Source organism: Colobus angolensis, unplaced genomic scaffold (assembly GCF_000951035.1).
Source record: "Colobus angolensis palliatus isolate OR3802 unplaced genomic scaffold, Cang.pa_1.0 Scaffold79, whole genome shotgun sequence".
Taxonomy (NCBI): Eukaryota; Metazoa; Chordata; class Mammalia; order Primates; family Cercopithecidae; genus Colobus; species Colobus angolensis.
Window position 1 is genome coordinate 4,301,502 of NW_012121709.1, and position 24,803 is coordinate 4,326,304.

Here is a 24,803-nt window from a genome sequence, read left to right on the forward strand (position 1 = left end):
TTCAGCAACATTATTCTGTATGCAACAGAAATTGCAGCCTTTTGGAAAGAAGGTCAATTTATATGGCTCCTGCTTAGCTGTGAGAGATTCTCATGGTAGTAAATGAAATTCCCTTTTAATTAAACCTATCTTAGGCTTAAAAAATAAAAAGCAGAAATAATAGATCACAATACAAACTTTGTTAACATGCAAACTAAGGAAAAAATGGCTAGGGAGCCACAAACACTCTCCAAGTGATATAGTCCTTGATGATCTGTTTTAATAACCTCAGTTCGGCTGGGCGCCGTGGCTAATGCCTGTAATCCCAGCACTTTGGGAGGCCAAGGTGGGAGATTCACAAGGGCAGGAGTTTGAGACCAGCCTAGCCAATATGGTAAAACCCCATCTATACTAAAAATACAAAAATTAGCTGGGCATGGTGGCACATGCCTGTAGTCCCAGCTGCTCAGGAGGCTGAGGCAGGATAATTGCTTGAACTTGGGAGGCAGAGGTTGAGGTGAGCCAAGATCATGCCACTGCACTCCAGCCTGGGCAACAGAGTGAGACTCCATCTCAAAACAAACAAACAAACCAAAAAAACCCCTCAGTTGTAGCTTTCAAGCCAGAAACTCTCAATAGCCACATCTTAGCTGAATAGAAATGAAAAGGCATAATATAAAATTGCCAGGAATTAGATAGTAAACTGTATCTCAATAAATTCATATTATAAACAGGTTTTTCAAAGACTACAACAAATGGTTGTACAGATATCCAACATTTTGGCTTCCCTGCGTCTCACTGGAAGAACTGTTGTGGGCCACACATAAAATACACTCCAACACTAACAATAGCTGAGCTTTTATATAAAAAGGGGGGGGAGGGGGCTGGAAGCCATGCATAATTTTCATGACATCCACCACCACAGATAAGCAAGCATATATTAGCCCTTCCAACTTCTGTTGACAATGAATACACGGAGCCAACAACAATCATTTAAATTTGCTTTCCTATCTCATAAGCAAGGTAATTTTCATTCACAGAACAAAGCTACAAGTTTTGATAAGAGAAAATTATCTTAAAGAACAACAGGATTAGTACCATTTTTCAAAAGAATCTGAAGTCATCCATACAAACTGTACAAAGATGGTTTGTTTGATCATTATTTTCTAAAAGAAAAGATGTTTTATTTGTTTCAAAATTAACTCCTGTAGAAGGGTTCAAATAGAGCATTCTGGAACTACTTCAATGAAATTTGAAAGAATACAAATCAAAGTATGTAAAATAATAAATTTACAGTGAAAACAGTTACTAGCATTAACAGTATGGGAGGCATTATGTGGCACACATGATATATATTTATTACCCAGCAAAAGCTCACAGTACATGGTGTCCTGTACTTAATTATTATATGTTAACTAAGGCTTAGTGAGATTAGGGTAACTGTCCAAGACACAGACCCTGAAATAAAGCCAAGGAATACAAAAATTCTTTAGAACTATCCCAAACTTTATATGTCATAATTTCCTGTCTTTGTTTGTTTGTTTGTTTGTTTGACACAGGGTCTCACTCTGTCACCCAGGCTAGAGTGTAGTGGCACCCAGGCTAGAGTGTGGTAGCATGAACACAGCTCACTGCAGCCTCAACCTCCTGGGCTCAAGCAATCTTCCCACCTCAACCTCACAAGCAGCTGGGACCAGAAGTGCACACCATCATGCTTGGCTAACTTTTAAAATTTTTGTAGAGACATGGTCTCACCATGTTGCCCAGGCCGACAATTTTCTTATAAATAATAGTTTAATTTGACCTGACTTCAATTTCCAACAAAAATTCTGAATTCATAAGCTAAAAATAAATGAATTACCTGCATTTCCCCTCCCTCCCAGTTTTTCTGCTCTTCTAATTATCTTTCAACAAAGAAACATGCTACCATTGCCAGTACAAAACTTAAAAGAATATAATTCATCTTCGCACTTGTTCGTATGCTTCTGAAAGGAATAAATCTTGATATTTAAAAAAAACACACAGTGAGCTACAATTTTAAAATATACTTTGTTCCACATACCTTATAACTTTGTATAAAAAGAATTGTGCTTAAAGTTGTGTTAATTATTGCAGAGATATCAAGAGCTTTATTCTGGTACAGGATTATGGCCAGAGTAAGTTTTCTACATTTCCTTGGATAGACTTTGTGTGTACTTTTTTTGTTCTACAGTGGGAGACAGAATTACCAACTATTTCAAATACTTAAGAGTACTCAACTCTTAAATCAATGGTTCCACATTCATACTATGCCTTAGTAACAGATGATTTCTAGGTCTATTCCAAATCACAGATTTGGAGGAGCACTCAGAGGAGCTATAGTTGAGAATGAGAAATAGAGGAATCCTCTGTGAGAAAAGTCTTTCTGAGCAACTGAAATAACGTATCAACTGTAGCTCAAGTATCCTAAGCAGTTATATTATAGTGGTAACCACCCTAGCAAACAGCTTGGATAAGAAACTGGAAAGTCCTTTCAGCTTTGATTACCTGAAAGTACTACATATAGATTCAGGAAGAGAAGTAAAAAGTTTTTCTCATACAAGCTCTTAATGAACCCATTCTTTGTCAGCTACTTCTCCCCTCAAAACACTATTCAGAACCTGGAACATATCGTTATGCCAGAAAGTAAGGGGATGCTCCAAGGATGGGATCATGTCAAAAGGTCATAGGAGTGAGCCATGACAAAGAGGCTTCCTCTGACCAAACCTGGAAGAATTCAAGCATCAAAATAAATGATGGTAAAAATCAGCTATAATCCATTGAATAAAATAACAATCCATGAGTTCCAATTTACATAGCAAGATAAATAAATAGGGAAATAAAATGGAAGAAAATGAAAAAGCTCTTCCTTATAACAGGATGCTGACTAATGAAAGTAGAAAGAATGGTGGCATTCGAAAATTAACATTACAACCATAATGGTAATAAATGATTTAAGCAAGGATTACCAATACAGGCTAAAACAAATAAATGAAAATTTGATGAGAAATACAATAATTACACAATCTCATTGTATCTGGCCACAAATTACCTATTAATTACAAATAACAAAATTGACAAAAATAATAGTTAACAAAATACTTACTAGTTTATAGTGGAGAAACTTGACAGAACACTACCTCAGTCTATGAGCCTACTGAAAATACAACATCACTTCTATGGTATTCCTACTACTAATGAAAAGCATAACCTGAATTTAAACATGAGAAAACTATCTACAACTGAAAGTCAATATAAGGTTTGAACTCATCAAAAATATCGATGTCAAGAAAGAAAAAAAAGGCTAAGGAACTGTTCCGGATTTAAAGAGACATGAAAACTAAATATAATGTATGATCAAGGATTGAATCTTAGGAGGTTAAGCTATAATGGATGTACCTGGGACAACCGATGACATCTGAATTGAACTACGGGTTAGATAATGGCATTTTATCAATGTTAAATTTCCTAATTTTTATTATTATACTGTGCTAATATACCTTTGTCCTTAGGAAATACACACCACATACTTAAGGGTAAAAAAGAACATCAAGCTTGAGTTTACAAATATACAAATGGTTTAGGGAATACATTTTAAAAATAAAAAGTACCGTTAAAGGGCAGGGAATATGGGCGGTCTTTGTACCGTTCCCAAAACTTCTGTAAATTTCAAATTATATCAACAGAAAGAGAAACTAAAGATTTATATAATTTAATTTTCATACTAGCAACAAATCACTGCAAGTAAAAAGTTTTTGAAAATTACAGGAAACTCTCAGTATCTAGCAATATACTTGGTTGCAAACCACTGTCTGCTGTTCCTTCTCTTACCTTTCTAACAGATTGTGGATCGCTTTGAAGAGCAGCGTCCTACATTCATAGGAAAGGCCATTTTCCCAGAGTCCTTCTTCCACAACTGAAAAAAAAAAAAGAAAAAAGAAAAAAACAAAACAGTAAAAAGGACATCCAAATAAAAAGAAACTTTTGAAACATTTTTCTAAAGCAAAGTTCATGAGTTAATTTAAATGACTTAAATAATCTCACACTGAAACAGAGAGTGGAATTTAAGTATTTGCCCAAAGTTATAAAATACTTATGTACAAAAAAGAGTAATGTGTCTTGGTTTTAAAGTCTGAAATAAGAGGCACGGTGCAACACTCCTCCCATAAATGTCTTTACAATCTGCTTCTCGAAAGTTTAAAATCATTTAAAATTCTCAAATTAATCTACTTCAGAGTATCACAAAGACTAATTTTGTTAAAGTTCTATTTAAGGGTAAAAAAGAATGTTACAAATTAATAGCAAAGTTATAAAATGTTTTATAGAAGGAAAATCAAAAGGAAAAAAAATCCAAAAGTGTCAGATTTACACAAATCTCTTTACATGTTTTGAAGGTCTAAAGGACATGATTTTAGAGACTGTCAGGAAATTACATCTTCCCAGAACATCAAATTTATTTCCTAAATTTATAATTTTGTTAATGTTTGACATTTTGTGAAGTATCCTGTTTGCCCCTGAAATATAACACTGAGCAACAAGTAACTCCAACACCAAAAGAATCCAACGTCTTAACAATGCCCCATGCATTCCTAAAATTCCTTTTATTTTCATAAATATATAAACAGATACAAAATGTCCTAGAAGACAATTAATTTCCTTTTAAATTACACCAGTTCAATGCAAGATAGCAAAAAATTGGAAGGATGAAAACATTTACAGAAGAAAAATTTCCTCTCTTTACTTGTTATCTTGACAAAAGCACTCAGAGGAGAAAATTCTGACAGAATTAAAACACACATTATATCCACAAGGCATATTTAATGCTTTTACCACACCAGCAGACATACCAAAATGCATCTCCATATTCTCAAATCAGACAGCATTTGAAAAACTACATTCGGCCTTTTATCTATTAGACTTTCTGAAAATTACAAAGCTGAATTTTTTTTTCTTGGTTATGTCAAATAACTTTTTGTCTTCCTGCCTATGTGGCTAATTCTGATTTACCAAATTTTCCCAAAGCAATCTCTGTCTAAAACAGTTATGTTATTTATAGCAAGAGAAATAAAGTACAGCAAAGAGAAAAACATTCCTGCTAACAACTGGTAGTTTTTGCTCAAGAGAAAACATTCCAAAATTTCCAACAATGCTCTGCAGGTATCATGAATCTATGTTCCCTCTGACACATTTATCCTTTGGGTAGAACTTTTCTGGGTTTGAAAGAGAGTTAATATCTCAATAAAAAGAACACCCCGCATTAATTTGTTTTTCTTTCCGAATGTGTTTCACTGACCCTGAGGCACCATCAAGTTTAAGATACACCATTATTTTGCAAACCACCAGGAGAAGAGGAGAAGGTGACAAACTATAACATCATTCCTAACACAATTTTCACTTCCCAATTATTCAAAGAGCTCCTTTAAACTTATTGAGTCCATTCATCATATTCCACTATTATGCATACATAAAACAGATAATATAAGCAAAATAAATTAGTTAAAAATTCCTAAAACTATATCAATATTCCAAGTCTACCTCTTCTGAATCACTCTTCAACCCAGTCACTGGTGCAGTATTTTCCTACATAATCATTCTCTGTGCCATAAAGAGTGCTGGTGATGCAGCATTTGTGAAGAGTGTACCACTTTTATTTTCAGAGTTTTCTTCCACTGGTGACACCTATTCGGCACACTGTTTTAAACTTCTGATATTAAAATCTTCAAATATACTTTAAAATAGGGGGCTGGATATGGTGGCTCACAACTGTAATCCCAACATTCTGCGAGGCCGAGGCAGAAGGATTGCTTGAGCTCAGGAGATCAAGACCAGCCTGGGCAATACAGCCAATTCCTGCCTCTACAAAAAAAAAATTAAAAATTAGCCAGGTGTAGTGGTACACACCTGTTGTCCCAACTACTCTGCAGGCTGAGGTGGGAGGATTGCTTGAGCCCAGCAGGGTCAAGGCCACGATAAGCCATGATCATGCCACCACTGCACTCCAGCCTGGGTGACAGAGTGAAAGCCTGTCTCAAAAAAAATAAATAAAAAGGAAGGAGGGAGGGAGAAAGAGAGTGGGGGAGGAAGAGGCGAAGAGGCAGAGAGGAGAGGGGGGGAAGCGGGGGGGAAGAGAGAGAGTGGGGAGGGAAGAGAGAGAGGGGAGGGAAAGAGAGAGAGAGAAGGGGGGGAGAGAGAGAAAGAAGGGAGAAGAAAATAGAATAACAAGTCCCAATAAATCCCTAAGCCAAATTATCAACATTATGTCTCCTGCTACAACCACCCTTTTTGTTTATTTTGATATACTTTATGGCAAATCCCACTCTTAAATACTTCAGTGTGCATCAAATCATATTCTAAGCAAGGTCTGCCAATTATCTCTTAAGTCTTCTTTGTTCAAGTACTGCCCATTTCTTTTTTTTTAAACATGCAGTTGACTTGGTGAAGAAACCAGATTACTTGTCTTAATATCTCATATTCACATCTAATTCCTTCCTCATGATATCATCATTTTGCAAGTTTTAATGTTGGTGTTACCTTGACCTTGTCAGAGGATGTCAAAGGAAAGTTTACAAACAGCAAACTCTCTCAAATCATTCTCAAATACTTTGTCAACTGAAATACTGAGGTGTTATAGCTCTCCAGGCATGCACTGTAGAACACTGAACAATTAATGAGCATGCACAGGCAATGCCAACTTTATCACAATTGCTGTATGGCTGACACAATTTTAATATATCATTAAAATTTAATCCTGATTTCTACAATTTTAAAATAGAACCCTAGAATAGACTTATTTCTTCAAAAAAAGAACAACAACAACAACAAAAACTTAAGAGAGCAATTAACCAAAACCTACAGTTAACATCATACTTAGTGGCAAAAGACCGAATGAACGGTAAGGATGCCTGCTCTCATTATTCCTATTCCACATTATACTGGAATTTCATCCAATACAATAGGGCAAGAAAAAGAAACAACAGGCAAACAGATCGGAATGGAAGAAATAATTGTCTCTATTTACATATGACATGACTGTCTATTAGAAAATCCTAAAGAATCAACAGAAAAAAAATCTACTAGAACTAAAATGGAGTTTAGCCAAATCACTGAATACAAGGTCAACAGACAAAAAACAATCACATTTCTATATTTAGGAATAAGTAATTAGAAACTGAAATTTTTTAAAGTACCATTTACAGTAGCACCAAAACCCATAAAATCTTTGGGTATAAATCTTACAAAATATGCTGAAACTACAATACTAACAAAAGAAGTAAAAAAGATAAACTGACCACAAACTAGAAAAATTCTTGATGCCAATTCTTCTCAAACCATATGAATCAACTCAATTCCAATAAAAACCCCTGCAGAATTTTTTATAGAAATAGACTAGCTAAGTCTATATATTTATATGAAAAGACAAAGGAACTAGAACCACCAGAACAATGTGGTAAAAGAAAAATACAGAAGTACTTACATCAATCGAGTTCTAGGTTTATTATGAATTAGGATGGAGTAAGCAAGTCAGCACAGTACTGTAGAAAGGATATACATCAATAGAATTGAGTTCAGAAATTGAGCCACAAATTCATTTTTTTAATTCAACAAAGGTGCCAAGGCAATTCAGTCAATTCAGTAAAGGAAGAAATGAAAAAGAACCTCAAATCATACAGAAAAAGTAACTCAAAATGAGATCACAGACCTGAATGCAAAACCTAAATCTGATATTTCTAAAATACATAGGAGATAGATTTTGGGAGCTTAGGGTAGACAAAAATTTATTAGATATGACACCAAAAGCATGATCCATAAAAGAAAAACTGATAAACAGAGTTTCATCAAAATGAAGAACTTCAGCTCTTCAAAAAATATGGGAAAGTTATGTTAAGCTATGGAAAAGACATGCCACAGATGGGGAATAAACAGTTACAAATCACATATCTGACAAGGACTTGTATTCAGAATACGTTACTTTTTTTTTTTTTAATCTCAAAACTAAACTACCAAAAAAACAAAACAATTTTTAAATGGGCAAAAGATTTGAACAGACGGTTCACCAAATAAGACACTAGATGAATGGCAAATAAGTATATGAAAAAGTGCTCAACACCTCATTAGTCATTAAGGAAATGTAAATTAAAATCACAATGCGATATCATCATCCATTAAAATGGCTTAAAAGAAAAACTGACAATTCTATGTGCTGATTAACATATAGAATACAGTAGCCAGAACTGTCATATTCTGCTGGTTGGAATGCAAAAACAGCACAGCCACTTTGGGAAAGGTGCCTTTAGCAATATTTTGTAAAGTTAAACATAAACTTACCATACAACCCAGCAATATCCCTTTGTAATATTGTGAAATACATATTTGGTCCTGTTTCCTGACATATAGCTCCTAAAATCCTTGAAATCTCTAGAGTGCTAAGAATGTTTTTTGTACACTAGTGGCTACAGAAATGACAGGGGGCCTAGATAGCCTCAGGATGAGGGCTGATTATCAGGGAAATAATCATGTGACCAGAGGGTTAGAACTTTCTATCTCAGCTCCCTATTCCCCAACCCCCACCCTGACCTCTAGGGAAAAGGCTGAAAGTTGAGTTGATCACTAATGGACAATTAACAATGATTTAATGAATCAAGCCTACATGATTATATACTGAAGCTTTCATAAAAACCCAAAAAGGCTGAGTTCTGACAGCTTCAAAATACTGGTCACATGGAGGATCTTGGAGGGTGGCACACTCAGAGAAAGCATGGAAGTTCCTGCCCCTCCCTACATACCCTGCCCTATGCGTCTCTTCCATTTGGTTGTTCTCTGTACCCTGTGTAATAAACCAGTAAACGTAAGTAAAATTTTCCCCTAAGTTCTGTGAGCCATTCTAGCAAATTAACAGAACCCAAGGAGGGGGTTGTGGGAACCCCAGGTTTACAGCCAACTGGTCAGAATCTTTGGCAGTCCAGACTTACTCCTGGCATCTGAAGTCCCACAGTCCTGTGGGACTAAGCCCTCAACCTGTAAGATGGGATGCTATCTCCAGGTAGACAGTGTCAGAATTGAATTGAATTAGAGGACACCCAGGTAGTGTCCCCTGCAGAACTGATTGATTACCTGATGTACGGGAAACACCTGCTCTCCACCTCTGCAACATTTGGTCACAGAAGTGTTTTGTGTTGTGAGAGTACAGTAGGAGAAAAAGAGTTTGTTTTTCCCTAGAACCTTACATCCTTCTAGGTATATACTCAAGTTTGGAGGATGTAAGGTTATAGGAAAAAACAAACTCTTTCTCCTACTGTACTCTCACAACACAAAACACTTAAACTACAGCAAATGTTTATAGTAGTTGTATTTGTAAATGCCAAAAACTGGAAACCATCCAAATGTCTCTCAACGGGGGAAAAACAATGAAATATCTATACAATGGGCTACTACGCAGAAATAAAAAGGAACTTCCAATAAAAGAAAAAATATGGATGAATCTCATTATTCTAAGTAAAAAGAAGCCATACTCAAAAGACTATATGTTGTATGATTCATTCATACAACATTCTCACAAAAGGCAAATTTAAGGTACTGTAAACTTTTCAATGGTTTCCAGGGATGGAGGTGGTGAGACAGGCTGATACCAAAGGGACACTGGAAATTTCAGGGGTGACAGAACCACTCTATATCTTGATTATAGTGGTAGTTACACACCTGCATACATTTGTGCAAACTTGCAGAAATATTATTTACTAAATCATGTGTTATTTACTAAATATGGTAAACTTTACTCACAATCTTTTACTGTTCTAAATTATGAAAACTCATTTTACTATTGGGCCAAGTTTCTAGACTTAAGCCATCATGAATATGCTAATATTGACCTCTTTGTTTTCTTAGTGTTGAAAATGAGAACAGCATGTAATCAAAAGGACTCCTACTCTAAATTTATATATAAAAAGCATTTTCTTTAAATCCAAAAAACTTGGTATTTCTGTGATTAACCTGCATTCATAAAGTATTAAAAGCAAAAAAAAAAAAGGTTGAGCAATTAACAATGAAATTCAGACTGAAGTAACTGTTCCTAGAGCCCAATGTACAGTTATATTCTTTACTTCATATCAAATACTGTATATAATGCAAATGTAACAAAATGTAAACAACTTAAGGCAATTTTTTAATTTTTTGAGACAGGGTCTTGCTCTTTCACCCAGGCTAGAGTGCAGTTACATGATAACAGCTCACTGAAGCCTTGACCTCCCAGCCTCAAGCAATCCTCCTACCTCAGTCTCCCAACTTGCTGGGAGTTACAGGCATAGGCCACCATGTCCAGTTACTTTTTTATTCTTTTGTAGAGATGGGGTCTTACCATGTTGCCCAGGCTGCTCTTGAACCCCTGAGCTCAAGTGATACTTCTGCCTCAGACTCCCAAAGCGCTGGGATTACAGGTGTGAGCCACTGCACCCAGTCAAAATTTTTATTTCTTAAATGCTAAAAGTTATTTTGAAAAATAATTTTATGGTCATTCTCATCTGTTCCTTTATATTCTATAAATATATAACATACAAATTAATACAAAGTTTGGGTACTAAGTTAATTTAAAATAGGAAAGTAGTAACACAAAATAAAACAAATCATACTACATTAAGCCCTTTCTAAGGAAAGTATACTAAAGCTTAGAAAACAATAGAAAATTATAAATTATAAGTTAACAAAATTTAAATATAAATCAGTAGAGATAATTTTAAAAGTATACAGTGTTTGGATTTAAATTTCCTACGTCTTAGATACGGTTACTAAAAATTACATACTGAAGATTCAAGAGTAATCAATTGATTATAAAAAAATTATCATAAGCCAATAACCACTCTAATAAATACTATCAATTTAGGCTATGAAATTAAGGATAATGCATTAGTTTGCTGACTCTTTCAATTTACTATCACTAACAAATACATTTGTCAAACAGAATGTAAATCAGACCATCCCTTTTTTTCTCATAATCAGAGTTTCCAAAAATATAGGAGCAGCATTATATGTTTCAATAAATCTCTAAAATTTCAAAATAAGTTAAATCTGCAAAGACATGCTTGGAATCTAATAACAGATAATTTGATCAACATTAACTAGATAACAGTTCTTGACCGTGTTATGTGTCAAGCACCAGGCTAGGGACCAGGAATGCTCTCAAAAAGCTAACACATGTACGTGCAAACCACTGGGAGGCAAAAACTATTGTGAATACTTTGCAGAACAGTTACTAAGCATAAAATGTCTTATATTTTAAATTAACAATTAAATAACATATAATCAAGGTTGGTTTTCTATTCAGAAAACAATCGTTCTTATTTTATGTGCCAAGTTTTGAATTAGGCACTACATATAAATGGGGAGGAGGGGGAGACTACTCACCACAACACTATGAGACAAAGTAAGAGACATCTGGCACACTTTTGTCACTCAGTGTTGGGCTTCTTCCTTATCACTATCATTAAGAGTCCTGGTTGGGATCAAATATAATCACCCCTAACGGAAACTAAAAATACTGATTCTCTCTTTTCCATCATCTCCTACAGTGTAGACAAGGACATTATTATTCTAACCCCTACCAGATGCTCCTGGTCCACACCTTTGACTCTGAATCCAGGGACAAAAAGGAAGTGGATGGAGATATCTTGTCTGACAGCTCTAGAAACAGAGGCTTCCAGATCAAATTTCTGGTACTAAAGTGCTTGGTGGTAGCTAACAGTAGCTTTTTCATTAAACCAGTTTTGTAGCACTGATCGTAAAAGGGCCAAATAGTTGGATACCCAATATTTTTTTAATCAATTCCTTTTCTTAGTTTGAAGCTAAGAACTCTGATGAATACAGTTGATTCTAATCTCCATTTTATAAATGAGAAAACTAACAATCTTAAGAAGGCACAGTGCCTTACACCTGTAATCCTACCACTTTGGAAGACAAGTGGTAGGATTGCAAGACTCCAGCTCTAAAAAAACTTTAAAAACTTAGCTGAATATGGTGGCACAGGCCTGTAGTCTTAGCTTCCTGGGAGGCTGAGGCAGAAGGCTCACTTGAGTCAAAAAGTTTGAGGCTGCAGTAAGCTATGATAGCAAGCCACTGTACTCCACCCTAGGCAAGAGAAAGACTCCGCATCTTTAAAAAAAAAAAAAAAAAAAAAAAAAAAATATATATATATACACACACACACACACAATGAAACTTGTCCAAAGTCACATAACTAAGAAGTCTTAAGAATCTGTAGTCAAACTGAGCTAACATCAGCATAAAGGGATCAAATCCTTTTATATCTACTACTACAAATAATAAATATATTAATTATTCCATTAACTGAATTCCTCAAGGGGAAGCAATTTATTTCCATAGCTGCTGTGGCTAGAACTTCTCAGATATTCATAAACATGCATAGAGTTGACTTGATTATGTACATTTCCAAATGTCATTGAAATTAGCACCAATCTAAAATTTCCTCACATCTACTTAAAGAGGATTAGTGGTACAGATGGGATTCAAAGCCAAATGTTCTGACTCTGACACCCATGCTCTTTCCACTATACAACACTTAGTGTTAAGCAAATCCACTCACTCAACCCTTCTTTAACCATTCTTTTATTCTTAGCACTGGATAGAAAGGCAATGTTAACACTGAAGTTAAATTTTCCTTTGGTTCCAAAAGTTGGACCTAAAATTAATGTGTTCTAGTTACATGTAACTTTTTCAAAGGCTAAGTCAGACAAAACCACATTTTGGCTTTTTAAAATAATTTCTCTCTCTCATACACACACACACACACACACACACACACACACACACACGGAGAGTAAGATGTTCTTCAGGGGAAAATACATAAAGAGGGACAGAGTAGTTAGCCTATGTTTCTACAACTGAAATGCATTCTCCCTTTCAAGGCAGCCTGAGAGAAAAATGACTACCAAAAAGTCTACAAGAAGGCCCTATCTTTACAAAACCTACAATCTCTCCACAGCATGCTGTCTCCATTCCAAAAGAAAAAATAAATAAATAAAAAACGAAAAAAAAAGCCTTTCTAATTCCTTTAATCTTTCCAGTTTCAACTTAAATGCTTATAATACCTTAAGAATATAAAGTAGCAATAAGACTATCTCTATAGACTATGTTTATAAGTCTAATTATGTATAATGGGAGAATTTTCCTAAAATTTTGTTGGTCTCAAAAGATAAAGAACCAAGAGATCTAAAATGCATGTAAAATAAATGTGACAACAGTCAATCAAAATGAGGAATTTCTAAATTAAAACATTCTCCTGCTGTTATTTTGTCTATTACAGTCAGATTAAAAACTGAAACTAAGTACTACTACAGCTGCCTATTTACAAAGAAAAACTATTTTAGCACTAAAGTTATCTCACTTAAATTAAAAAAGCTATAATAATTATGTGTTTACATTGCTGTTACTCAACCTATTTTACTACAGTTATCCTCATAATCAAATATTTAAACTGCAAAAGTAGTATATAAATTTTTTTAACAGAAAAGACAGTGTTTATAAAGGACAAATTTTAAATGGTAGTAATTACTGCTTAGTGCCCAAATAATTTTTCAAAATCCTCATCAATTGTCATATAACTTCTTTTGGTATGTCTCCTTACAGAATTAATAAGCTTATTTGAAAGAAAAAACACATTAAAGGTTCAGGGGTAAAAAGTCAATATGGCAAAATATCAAAGCAGCATATACTTCAATGATTTTGTGTTTCCCAGCAGAGATCTTGGAAAGATATCCCTTCCAATTCCATAAATGAAACTGACATACTTTACTTGAAGTGGAAAAAAACGAGAGGAGGGAGAATGGAATAGGGTAGGGAGGAGCATAAAGATTGTGAAACCTTGAAGAAAATCAAGCTCATGCTTTTAGAATTCAGGTCACCCAGCCTTACACAGTTTAAAAGTAGAATTACTTTCAAAGAATACATATTTCCTCTGAGCTATGATACATATTTCCTTTTAATGTATCATATTGCAGCAACAGCTGAAATGAACGTCTAGACATCAAAAACACTTCTTACTCCCACCTACTGCTTTTTTACCTCAGGCATCAAAACTAATGAAACCTATTATCCAGAACATTGAGTTCAGCAACCGCATTGGCCACTGCAAATATTGGAGGTGGGGGAGGGGCACTTTCAGGGATGGCACTCCTTATTCAGCCATTAAAATTGTTGAAAATCAAATTTCATTCAAAACTCCAGAAATACGAGTAAAGGAAGGCACACGAAACAAGGACATTGTTTCCTAGTTAGATTTCAGTAACTAACAGCTAAAGACAGCATAGCTCTGAATCCAAGGTTTATCATTTGCCCACTGCCTTTGTTTTCAATTTCTACCTTAAACATATAAAATGCACTGTAGTGTTAAAAAAAAAAAAAATCTTCTGAATTATTAAGTCTACTTCCAAAAACTACACTAACCAGATATTACAACAAGAAAACATGTATCCACTTAATCTAACTGCAGCAAATGAAGGATACCAAGATAAGTAAATGATTTTGAAGTATCTGCTTTCTTAAAAACTGACTTACCAAAGAAATTGAGTAACAAACGAGCACGATGCTACATTAATTGTGAAAGACAGCACTTCAGACACAAAAAAATCCAATGACTCACAACACTACACCACCATGACTGATCAATTTATGCTGCCATCAGTGGCCTGGTAGAATCTATATTTGAGGTCATTAATAACTAAATGGACATATTACTTATATCAACTTCAATCTATTTAGAGCTCTGATTTCTTGAATTGCTCATGAGTTTAAAATATTCAGTATCACTTAACAAATCTATGCTGGAAATGGACTGTAACCTTCCCGATGTCAATTCATCAAACAAATAAGAATCATGGATAGAAGATATATACTAAAACGCTCCATTTATTTCAACCTATTTGCAACCTTAAATGATTACAAATATTGATACTATTTGGCAGACAGAAGCACAACTGCAATTCAAAATTTTAACAGTATAATATATTCCTAAGGAATCAGCATGGGTTCTCTGCCAGTTGCAGGATAACCAGAATTTTAATGACAGTTTCTACACAGCATTGTAGCAATTGAGACACCACCCAAGTTAGCATTTCAATGGATCACAAGACTCCCTGTAAAGCCAGCAAACTTTAAATTGAAGGAAACCATAAAACTAAATTTCAAGATAAACTGTACAACGCCTTCAAAAGACAACTGCTACAGAAAACAGGCTGCAATGTTACTTTAATAGCTGCACATTGAAAAAGAAATCCTGCACAATGGCTGTTATTGACTTCTCAAAACCAAATTTGTCCCCATTTGCTACTTCTTTCAAATATTTTAAAAAATGATTACCATTTTTAATCTTTAAAACTATTAACATGCTCTTAATATGCTCTAGAATGTATAAACAAGTGTCTAGAAGGATTAAAATTAACAGTTATCTGTGCTAGAATAATGATTGTTTTCTCCTTTACCTCTTTGAGTATTTTCCAGATTTCATGACAGGCATTACTTTTATAAGCCTACATCATATTTGAAATAAATTTTATTAAACAAGCCTATATGTTCAGAAATTACAAGGAAGACCAACATTTTTAAAACAGGAACCATCACAAGGTAAATTTTGAGACGGAAAAGCAGACATGTGATTCAGTTAGAACATATACATTTAAATTCATCAATGCTACAAATAAACATTTTATAAACTTCCTCTAGGACAATGATTTTAATAAAGATGACTCAACTACTGATTTCAACACTGGCACAATTGAGCAGTAAAAATTTAAAATATCTCCTTTCACTCTTCAGACACAAACTAATTTGAATAAAAAACACACGCACATGCACACACACGTGCACACAGAAGCTTGCTACTAAAATTCTGACAGGGCAAGTCCCCAAATTGCCTTTTACACTAAAGCTCAAACAGTTGTCTGTCAATGCTATTACTATGAGTAATCCTTGCAGCTGTAACTGTTTGAAATGCAGCTGTCTCGTTGGCATTCTCTCCCCACCCCCAGTCATCCAGCATTTCTGTTCTTGCTACAATAATCTTAAAGAGCATTTTACAGGAGGCTTAGCCCTCACTGAGGGCACTCTACGGCGTGACCGAGAGAACATGGAAACACGATTCATTAGACACGCCTGGAGTGATAACAATGGTGCTGCTTCTTACTGCCTTTCATTTCGTACATCAGGCTGAGACTAATGCATTCTCGTTACACAACAAGCACATTTATAGACAGGGGAAAACTGTAATCACCTTTGATTAAGAGACAGCATATTTTTCCTATATAACCCGCCAGCCATACTGACATAGTAATTATTTTTTAACTGACAGGTTAAAATAGCAAATGTAGCAAAAATAACATCTGCAGAGAGAGAGAGAGAGAGAGAGAGAGAGAAGCTGACTACTGTGAAGACTTGGTGCACAAAGGTTTCTTTAGACCAAACTCAGTGCCATCTCCTTGAGACCTGACAGGAACTTTGACTTTTATTTGTTTGACAGTCTACGGCAAAAAGAGACTCACGGAAATTCATTCTATAAATCCAATTCTTTGGAGGCAGAAATTACAAAGTTATTTTTGTCACTGAAACGGTAATGACTATTGATCTATCTTCTTTCCACTTCTTTCACCATAGGACTTGAAAATTCAACAGTAGCATCCTTTTTTCCTATTATCTTACAACAAAATAATTTTTTCTCTTCACTTTGTTATCTACTTTTACTAGATAATGTTTTTCTTTATATAAAATGCTACTCCAAGTCAGAAAAAAACCTGCTTTCTACTATACCACAGTTTTTAGAATGTAACTTTGATTAAAAACAAGAATGTAGAATCAGTAGATCAGTCTATCATTTCACTTAACGCCCATCAATCGCTGTACCTGGTGAAGGTTTTAACTGTAAGTATAAAGGGCCTAATTTAAATTAGAAAAAAGTCATAAGCCACATTACACTGACAACATATAAAGTCAATTTTCTTAAGGAATTTCAAAACGTGAACCACCTTTCCACACACACAAAGGCAATCTTTCGTTGGTTTACACATGTGTGTTGCTGGGTTGTAGTTTATACAGAGTTTGATAGTTGACAGGAAAAAAATATTTGTCACGAATTGAAAGATCATAGTCAAACCAAAATATTGGAAAATACTTTTTCATAGTTACCAGAGTCTGTATAATTAAGCAATTAAAAATAGTCTCTTTTTTAAGCTTTCTATAACACTATTAATTTTTACACTAAGAATGTGCTACAAAAAACAATTTGCACATGTGAAAATCTGTTAAGACAGTAAAGAAACAAAAATAAGCAAATAACAGAAAAAGTTAAGTCTGGTTCATAAAACTTTGACATCTGAAATAGCTTTTCAAAAAATAATTATGTAGCCAGACAATGTGGCAGGAGTCCATATTCCCAGCTATTCAGGCTGCTGAGGCGGGAGGACACATGCGCCCGGAAATTCAAGGCCAGCTGGGGCACTATAGTGTGATCCCATTTCCATCAATCAATCAATCAGTGCAAACGGTTATGTACATACAACAAACAAAGTTTTGTAAAACAGCAAAATGCTTGAACAAATTTAAACAGTAGGATTTTAGAGTTTTCTGACCTGTGCTACCACAGCAAGTTAGAAACTAGAAAATGTGTAGCCTAACTCTAATATGTCTATAAATGGATCACTGAACTCGAACGTGCACTTAAACACAGTGTATTTTGAAGAGAAGTTTTTATGTGTCCCGCACAATTTTAGAATTACACAAGCTTAAAATTTTCATCATCTGAAATCAAAAAATGAGCCTTATTACAGAAGATAGCATCTATACAATTTCTACTGTCAGTGCCCAATCCATGTCTTTCTCTCTTATTTTGGTTTTCTGTACTGTGTAAAGTCATGACTCCCCCAAAATTAATCAACTTACTTCTGCATACTTTCCCTGCTTGTTTTCTTTTTGGAAAAGACAAAGTTAATCATCAATATAAAACATGTCACCACACATTAAAAATTTTTCTTTTAAAAACATTTCAGTTTAAATATATTCTTAGTAATCAGAACATTTTACTTTCATAAACAGCTATGGTTTACATATGAATTTCCATTACAATTATCTGGCTCTTACTAGAATCACAAATTACTATTCTCAACTTTTAAAAGACAGAATGTACAATTCTCCCTTCATGGCTTCAAAATTAATTTGTTTATGAATGCAAAAACAACCTATTGGAAAGCAATAAAAGTTTCTCAAAACTTTAAGTTAAAATATATCCAGGAAAACGTTGTCATTATCCAAAACTTAAGCCAAGAAGTTTCCAGCTCATAAGCAAAAAATTTATAAATGACCTAAATACACCAACACTGTCAATATTTTTACTTCATGTTTGTGTTTCAACACTACAAGATTCCTTTGCATTAACGAGTCGATGTGAAAACTGCAAGTCCTTTAGGAAATAAAGGTCAGTTATTTACACAGTCACAGTGGCATGAATGAGTTCAATCCTATGTTCTTTCCAACACTGGCTAGAATGGCATTATTGATTAGAAAGTTAAGTGACACCATTGTTCTGGATAGGACACAGTCTGGAGCGGGGCAGGCCTGGGCGGCTCCCATAACACAAGGTGCAGTGGTTTCTTCCTGTGGTCCTTGGTGCACTAGAGTCCTGTGGAAGGGCCCCAGTGAGTCCCTATGGCCCTTTCCATCTCCATTCTCAAGGACAGCTGCAGTTTTATCCAATTGTAGTTTTAGCCATTATAACTTAGGAAGTTCTATAGCGAGTTCACTTGAAAAGCTATTATAAATAAATACAGAGAGTTTGCAAAGAGGATAGTATTTGTAAATTACCAGAAAAGTTGAAAGAATAAATCAAACCAAAAACCCAAAAAGCCTGAGCCACTGGGCAATGCTAACACTTCATTGGCTCTGTTGCTGCTTCTGCAGTTATCTTTACTTTCTTTGAGATTCTTTTCCGCTCAAATTGCGTAATTCTGACCAACTGCACTAGAATGTGGGAAAGCCTTCCAAGATAGATTCTGAGGATTTTAAATGTTTATAAAGTGAAGTCCTAACCAATCTACCCCTTCTAGTTACAAAACCCAGGACCCAAACCAACACTGGTTAAGCATTACAGACTAAATCAGTTTTGATAGGCCTTAGAATCTATCCACCATTCAGAATATATTTTTCATAGGTTAAAAAAAAAATGTATTTTCCAAATAATTAACTTATAAATTATCCTTTGAAACACGGGCTATCAATACTTTGTCAACTGGTGCTTGATTATATTAATTCTTCTTTCCATAGTTTAAATACCAGCTATTAAAAAGTATAACAATAAAAGTAACTTTATCACTTAAAAAGACAGAGTTTTGATAGTGACGGAGTTTTCAAAGATTTTTGGTTGCCTGTAATATTTCTTGGGAACTATATTAGATCTGCTATATAATAATTCATTTCTTTTGTATGAAATTTTGTTTGTTATAATTCACTATTTAAAAACTTTTTTCAACTCCAGTTCAAAAACAAAAAATACATATGGAATAATAGTTTAAAAGTTCAACGGTATATATACCATGATCTCAACCTTTAAGATGTGTGCTTAAATATCTGTAATGGAATAAACAAAAATTATAATTACTATAAATCTTTACCCAAACTTTTTATACTAAATTTTAAATATAAGTACCCCTATGTAATCCGTTAAACAGTTAATACTCTAAAATATACATATATTCAAAGGCAGTATCACCCACTAAGAATGACTCAGCAGTTCAGATGATAAAGAAAATAGCCTAAAGAAACGCAGCAAACATAAACAGATGTTGTTTGGACAGAAGATATACTAACACTTTGTAAAGTATAGAAATTGTCATCCCGTTCTTTTATAATCCAGCTTTATCAAGAAGCAAAGCTTTTTAGTCTCCCTGCTTTCACTCAAAACACCTGAAGTCTATTCTTCATGAGAGCCAAAGTAATCTTTTTCAAACCTTTAGTTTACTATACTAACTAAAGCTAACTTTAGTTAGCTTCACATAGTAGCATCCTGCCTCTTAAAGCCTTATTTTAATGGCTTCTCATAGAATTAATAATCTAGTTAATAAGCTCATTACCATGGCCTACAAGGCTACACCTGATCTCACCTCTGTCTACCTCTTCCATCTCCCTCTGGGTACCCATTTCAACAGCACTGGCCTTCTTCTTTCCGACAAAGTGAGCTCAATACATCTGACTTCCTTTTCCTGTACCTGGCTGTCTCCTCCAAGAGGCATTCCCTACCTGACCCTCTAATGTAAAGTAGTCCTGTCCCAGTCAGTCACTTTCTCATCTATTGCTTTGTAGCAGACAACTGTAAGAAATTACTCATTTACTACTTGTCTTCTTACCCACAAAGAAGAACGTCAGCACGATATGTACAAGGGCAATGTCAATCCTTGTGTGCTTACTATACTGCAAAGAACCTTCCACTGAGAAAAACACTGTGACCCTGAGAAAAACATTCAAAGTGGAGCAAAATGCAACCTAATATGATTCTAAGGATTTTTATACTATGCAAAATAGCCAAACAGACACGTTTATAAAAGACTTAGCTTTTCTTCCTACTGACAACTGAAGGCTCTTACTTGAACCCTTGATAATCAACAAGATTAGAATGACTAATGAAGGGTATTCTTGAGGGGAAAAAAAAAATTTTTTTAATAAAAATACCACAATAAACTCACAATTTAAAGTAGTTGCTCATGAAGTGGGTCTCCTAAGAGGTTAATGTTTTAAAATCAGGCAACTTTAAATTATAAAACTTCTATCCCAATAAGAAACATTTAGAAATGGAATTAACTCTTTATTCTCTTTCCTATGTATAATTCATTCTACTTATCAACGCTATAGGCTATTATTATAGATGACGGCTCTTAATCACTATAAATTTACAATTTCCTATCAGTCATGTTCATTATATCTGAAATAACAAAATAAAGTTACACAATTATGGGGTGATATTAAATTAAATTCGTATTACACATTGATGTAAGTGCATGTAAACAAGAATAGGGCATATGTGTTCCATGTTCCATTCTATTAGGTACAATGAGTTAAGGTCCCTATAGTATTTATCATAAGCCACATCTACAAAGGTTGAGGAATCTTTTATTTTCCCTTGGAGAATGAGGGGGAACATAATGCAAAAAAGTAGAAAACTGCTGTAGAAGCATTTTTGTGGACGTTTTAGTAATTTTATATTCATATTACATTCTTTCTGGAAAATCAGCTTCCATATAATAATTCTCAAGTATCTCTGGCTTATTCATACACCACATTTTTGTGATTCTTCCTCACCAATTTTTAAAACAGAATTGTTTTTAATAAAGTATAACTCAAAGCCGGGCATGGTGGCTCACGCCTATAATCCCAGCGCTGTGGGACGCCGAGGCAGGCAGATCACGAGATCAGGAATTCAACACCAGCCTGACCAACATGGTGAAACCCCGTTTCTACTAAAAATACAAAAATTAGTTGGATATGGTGGCACCTGCCTGTAGTCCCAGCTACTCGGGAAGCTGAGATAGGAGAATTGCTGGAACCCAGGAGGCAGAGGTTGCAGTGAGCCAAGCCTGCGCCGCTGCACTACAGCCTGGGCAACAGAGACTCCATCTCAATCAATCAACCAACCAATAAAGTATAAGTTAGACATATGTACATCCATTGTAAATTCTCAATTTAAAAGAAAACAATGAAAATATTTATTTCATCTATTTGAGGATAACGGAAATATTATACTCTGAGATAGATTACTAAAAATCCCATTTTCAGGAGAGTTATTAAAATGAAGGTGAAGAGAGAAGAAACTGAAATACAATGGCTCTTTTAAATCAGCTAGACAACTATTCACTATTCATATTCATTTTGTATCCTTCAGCCTGGAAAAAGCAAGGCCCTTTTTAACTTTCAATTAGTCATACACTGTCCTGTTTATTTTTTCTCTAACCATTTTGCCCCTTTGGAGGTGAACGTAAATTAAATCAAAGACATATAATAGACAGACAGCAATTTGGGAGTGGATTTTTGCCTACCCAAACCAGACATTATGCCTTGCCAAGGGAGCAACTCTGTATAAATAAGACTATTCACAAGATAGAAATGATCAGCAAAGGGCAGGCACGGTGGCTCACGCCTGTAATCCCAACACTTTGGGAGGCCAAGGTCAGCGGATCACCTGAGGTCAGGAGTTCGAGACCAGCCTGGCCAACACAGTAAAACCCCATCTCTGCTAAAAATACAGAAAATAGCTGGACATGGTGCTCTGGAGGCTGAGGCAGGAGAATCACTTGAAACCGGGAGGCGGAGGTTGCAGTGAGCTGAGATTTGTGCCACAGCACTCCAGCCTGGGCAACAGAGCGAAGCTCTTTCTCAAAAAAAAAAAGAAAAAAAAAAGGAAAGAAAGAAATGATCAGCACATACCCATTTACCTCAAGGGCAGTCACCAAAACTTCAAAGTGCCATTAAGAACAGAATCAATGCTTTTGTCTAAAAGATCTCAGAGGCTCTATAACAGACCCTTGAGATCATAAACATTCATGACTTTCCAGGAAACCAATAGGTTTCTTAAACTCACAAAAAACTGCCTAAACATTTTTGATTAACTATGAAAATCACACTCTCCTTCTTTGAAAGTGATCATACTTGTATAAATTAAAGAAAAAAAATCTTGGCCACACTGGAATGACATAAAAATGTTTTATACTTGCTTTACTTTAGTTAAGGTTAAGAACAACTATTTTAAAAATAAAACTCTCCAGATTGTGCAGTTTCAATTTTCCACTGCTCATTTTCTATGACAATCTGACCAAGAATTCCCCACAGCCACCCGCCAGGAGGGGGAAAGAAAAGCTGATACCCTAAAATCTCATTCTCAGAAAAGTAAGTATCTCTGATAACACGTCTAGTTTTTCCAAAAATATTAATGAAAAGGTAATGGTATCATAAACTGAAAGGCTGTTTTAGAAATGAGCAAGTCAAGCTTGTCAAAAGGCCAGAAAGGACTTTCTGGAAAGAATGATAAGCATCTTGGAATCTCACTTCTCTCACACACTGAGCTCCAATCTGCAGCCTTTTCCCTCCGAGCCAATGCACTTGATGGGTGTGATAACAGATGGATCATTGTATCTGCCAACTTCCTGTGATGTACTGTATGGGGACTGATAATTTAGTGACTACAGAAGTTCTACAACAGACAATGCAAGCAATACTGGCATTCAGTAAGTAGCTGCATGCAGTCCTGTAACAGCCTGTAGGTGTTGAATATATGTGGATTATTGCACAATATAAGCTCTGAACAAGTATCTAAGGCATTAAAAAAAAAACCTTAAAACTGGGCAAGCTAAGAACTAACTAGAAAAATAAACAGGAAGGAACAAGTATATCTTATATCCAAAGTGACATTTTCACTTAAACACACATGAAAAACCTTTGAATAAAAAATGTTTTATTAAAGTTTTATAAGCAGGTTAACATAGAAAAATGCATGTATATTTTTAAAACATACATTGTGGCCTTGGTTTTCAGGTTTCACAATCTGAAGTTATAACAACCAAAAAATGTCTCCAACCATTGCCAAATGTCCTCTGGGGGGTAAAAGTCTCTCCTGTTGAGAACCACTGAAGAAGACAGACTAAAGTTACACTAGTTCAATTCTAATGCTTATTTTGGAGGGAAGGGAGGGATTATAAGGAAAGGAGATTGTTTATTTATGGAAATTATACACAAAATAATCAAACATAATCCATATTGTATGTGCCAGCTAAGCACATATTATAATACTAAACAGAAGAAAGGCTATATAAAGATTCAGCATGCAAACTGTTCACCAGGTTGCACAGCAAATTGGAAAGGCAACTTCCATTAACCAGCATAAGTAGTATGCTTACTTCTCTTTGCAAAACAGGAAAAAATTCACAGCTCTGCCACAACACTGTGTACAAATTATACTAAAGGTACTTTCTTCACAAATCCTCATCAAATAAACTCTGCATTATGCTGGGCACAATGTACAGAACTGTCATCTTTAACACATGCTACGATGAAACTCTCTAGGTTTTAGGTTCTGGTTAAAAAAGAACCTTCACATTTATGTATACACATACGTGTTTGTGTGCATGTATCATTCAAAACCCCACTGCAATCACATTTTAGAAACAAGGTTGGGCACGGTGGCTCACACCTGTAATCCCAGCATTTTGGGAGGCTGAGCTAAGGAGCTAAGGAGCTCAAGACCAGCCTGGGCAACATGGCAAAACCTCGTCTCTACCAGAAATACAAAAAAAATAAGGCGGGAGTGGTGGCACACCCCTGTAGTCTCAGCTACTCAGGAGGCTGAGGTGGAAGAATCACTTGAGTCTGGTGGCCGGAGGTTTCAGTGAGCTGAGATCGCGTCACTGCACTCCAACCTGGGTGGCAGAGTGCAACTCCCTCTCAAAAAAGAAAAAAAAAAAGAAAACTGCCGGGTGCGGTGGCTCATGCCTGTAATCCCAGCACTGCGGGAGGCCAAGGCAGGTGGATCACCTGAGGTCAGGAGTTTGAGATCAGCCTGGCCAACACAGTGAAACCTCATCTCTACTAAAGGACAAAAAAAATTAGCTGGGCATGATGGCGGGTACCTGTAATCCCAGCTACTTGGGAGGCCGAGGCAGAAGAATCACTTGAACCTGAGAGGCAGAGATTGCAGTGAGCCCAGATTGTGGCATTATACTCCAGCCTGGGCAAGACAGCAAGACTCGGTCTCCAGAAAAAAAAAAAAGATATAATTTAAA

At 35.3% G+C, this 24,803-nt stretch overlaps 1 protein-coding gene across 1 annotated transcript in view; it reads right to left on the bottom strand.

Moving 5' to 3' along the window:
- The window catches only part of MED13L (mediator complex subunit 13-like), a 327,824-nt gene that overhangs the window by 151,703 nt on the left and 151,318 nt on the right, over positions 1-24,803 (bottom strand). Inside the window, exon 3 of the mRNA XM_011928703.1 lies at positions 3,829-3,913. Within this exon, the coding sequence (XP_011784093.1) occupies positions 3,829-3,913 (85 nt within the window). The remainder of the gene's footprint in view (positions 1-3,828; positions 3,914-24,803) is intronic.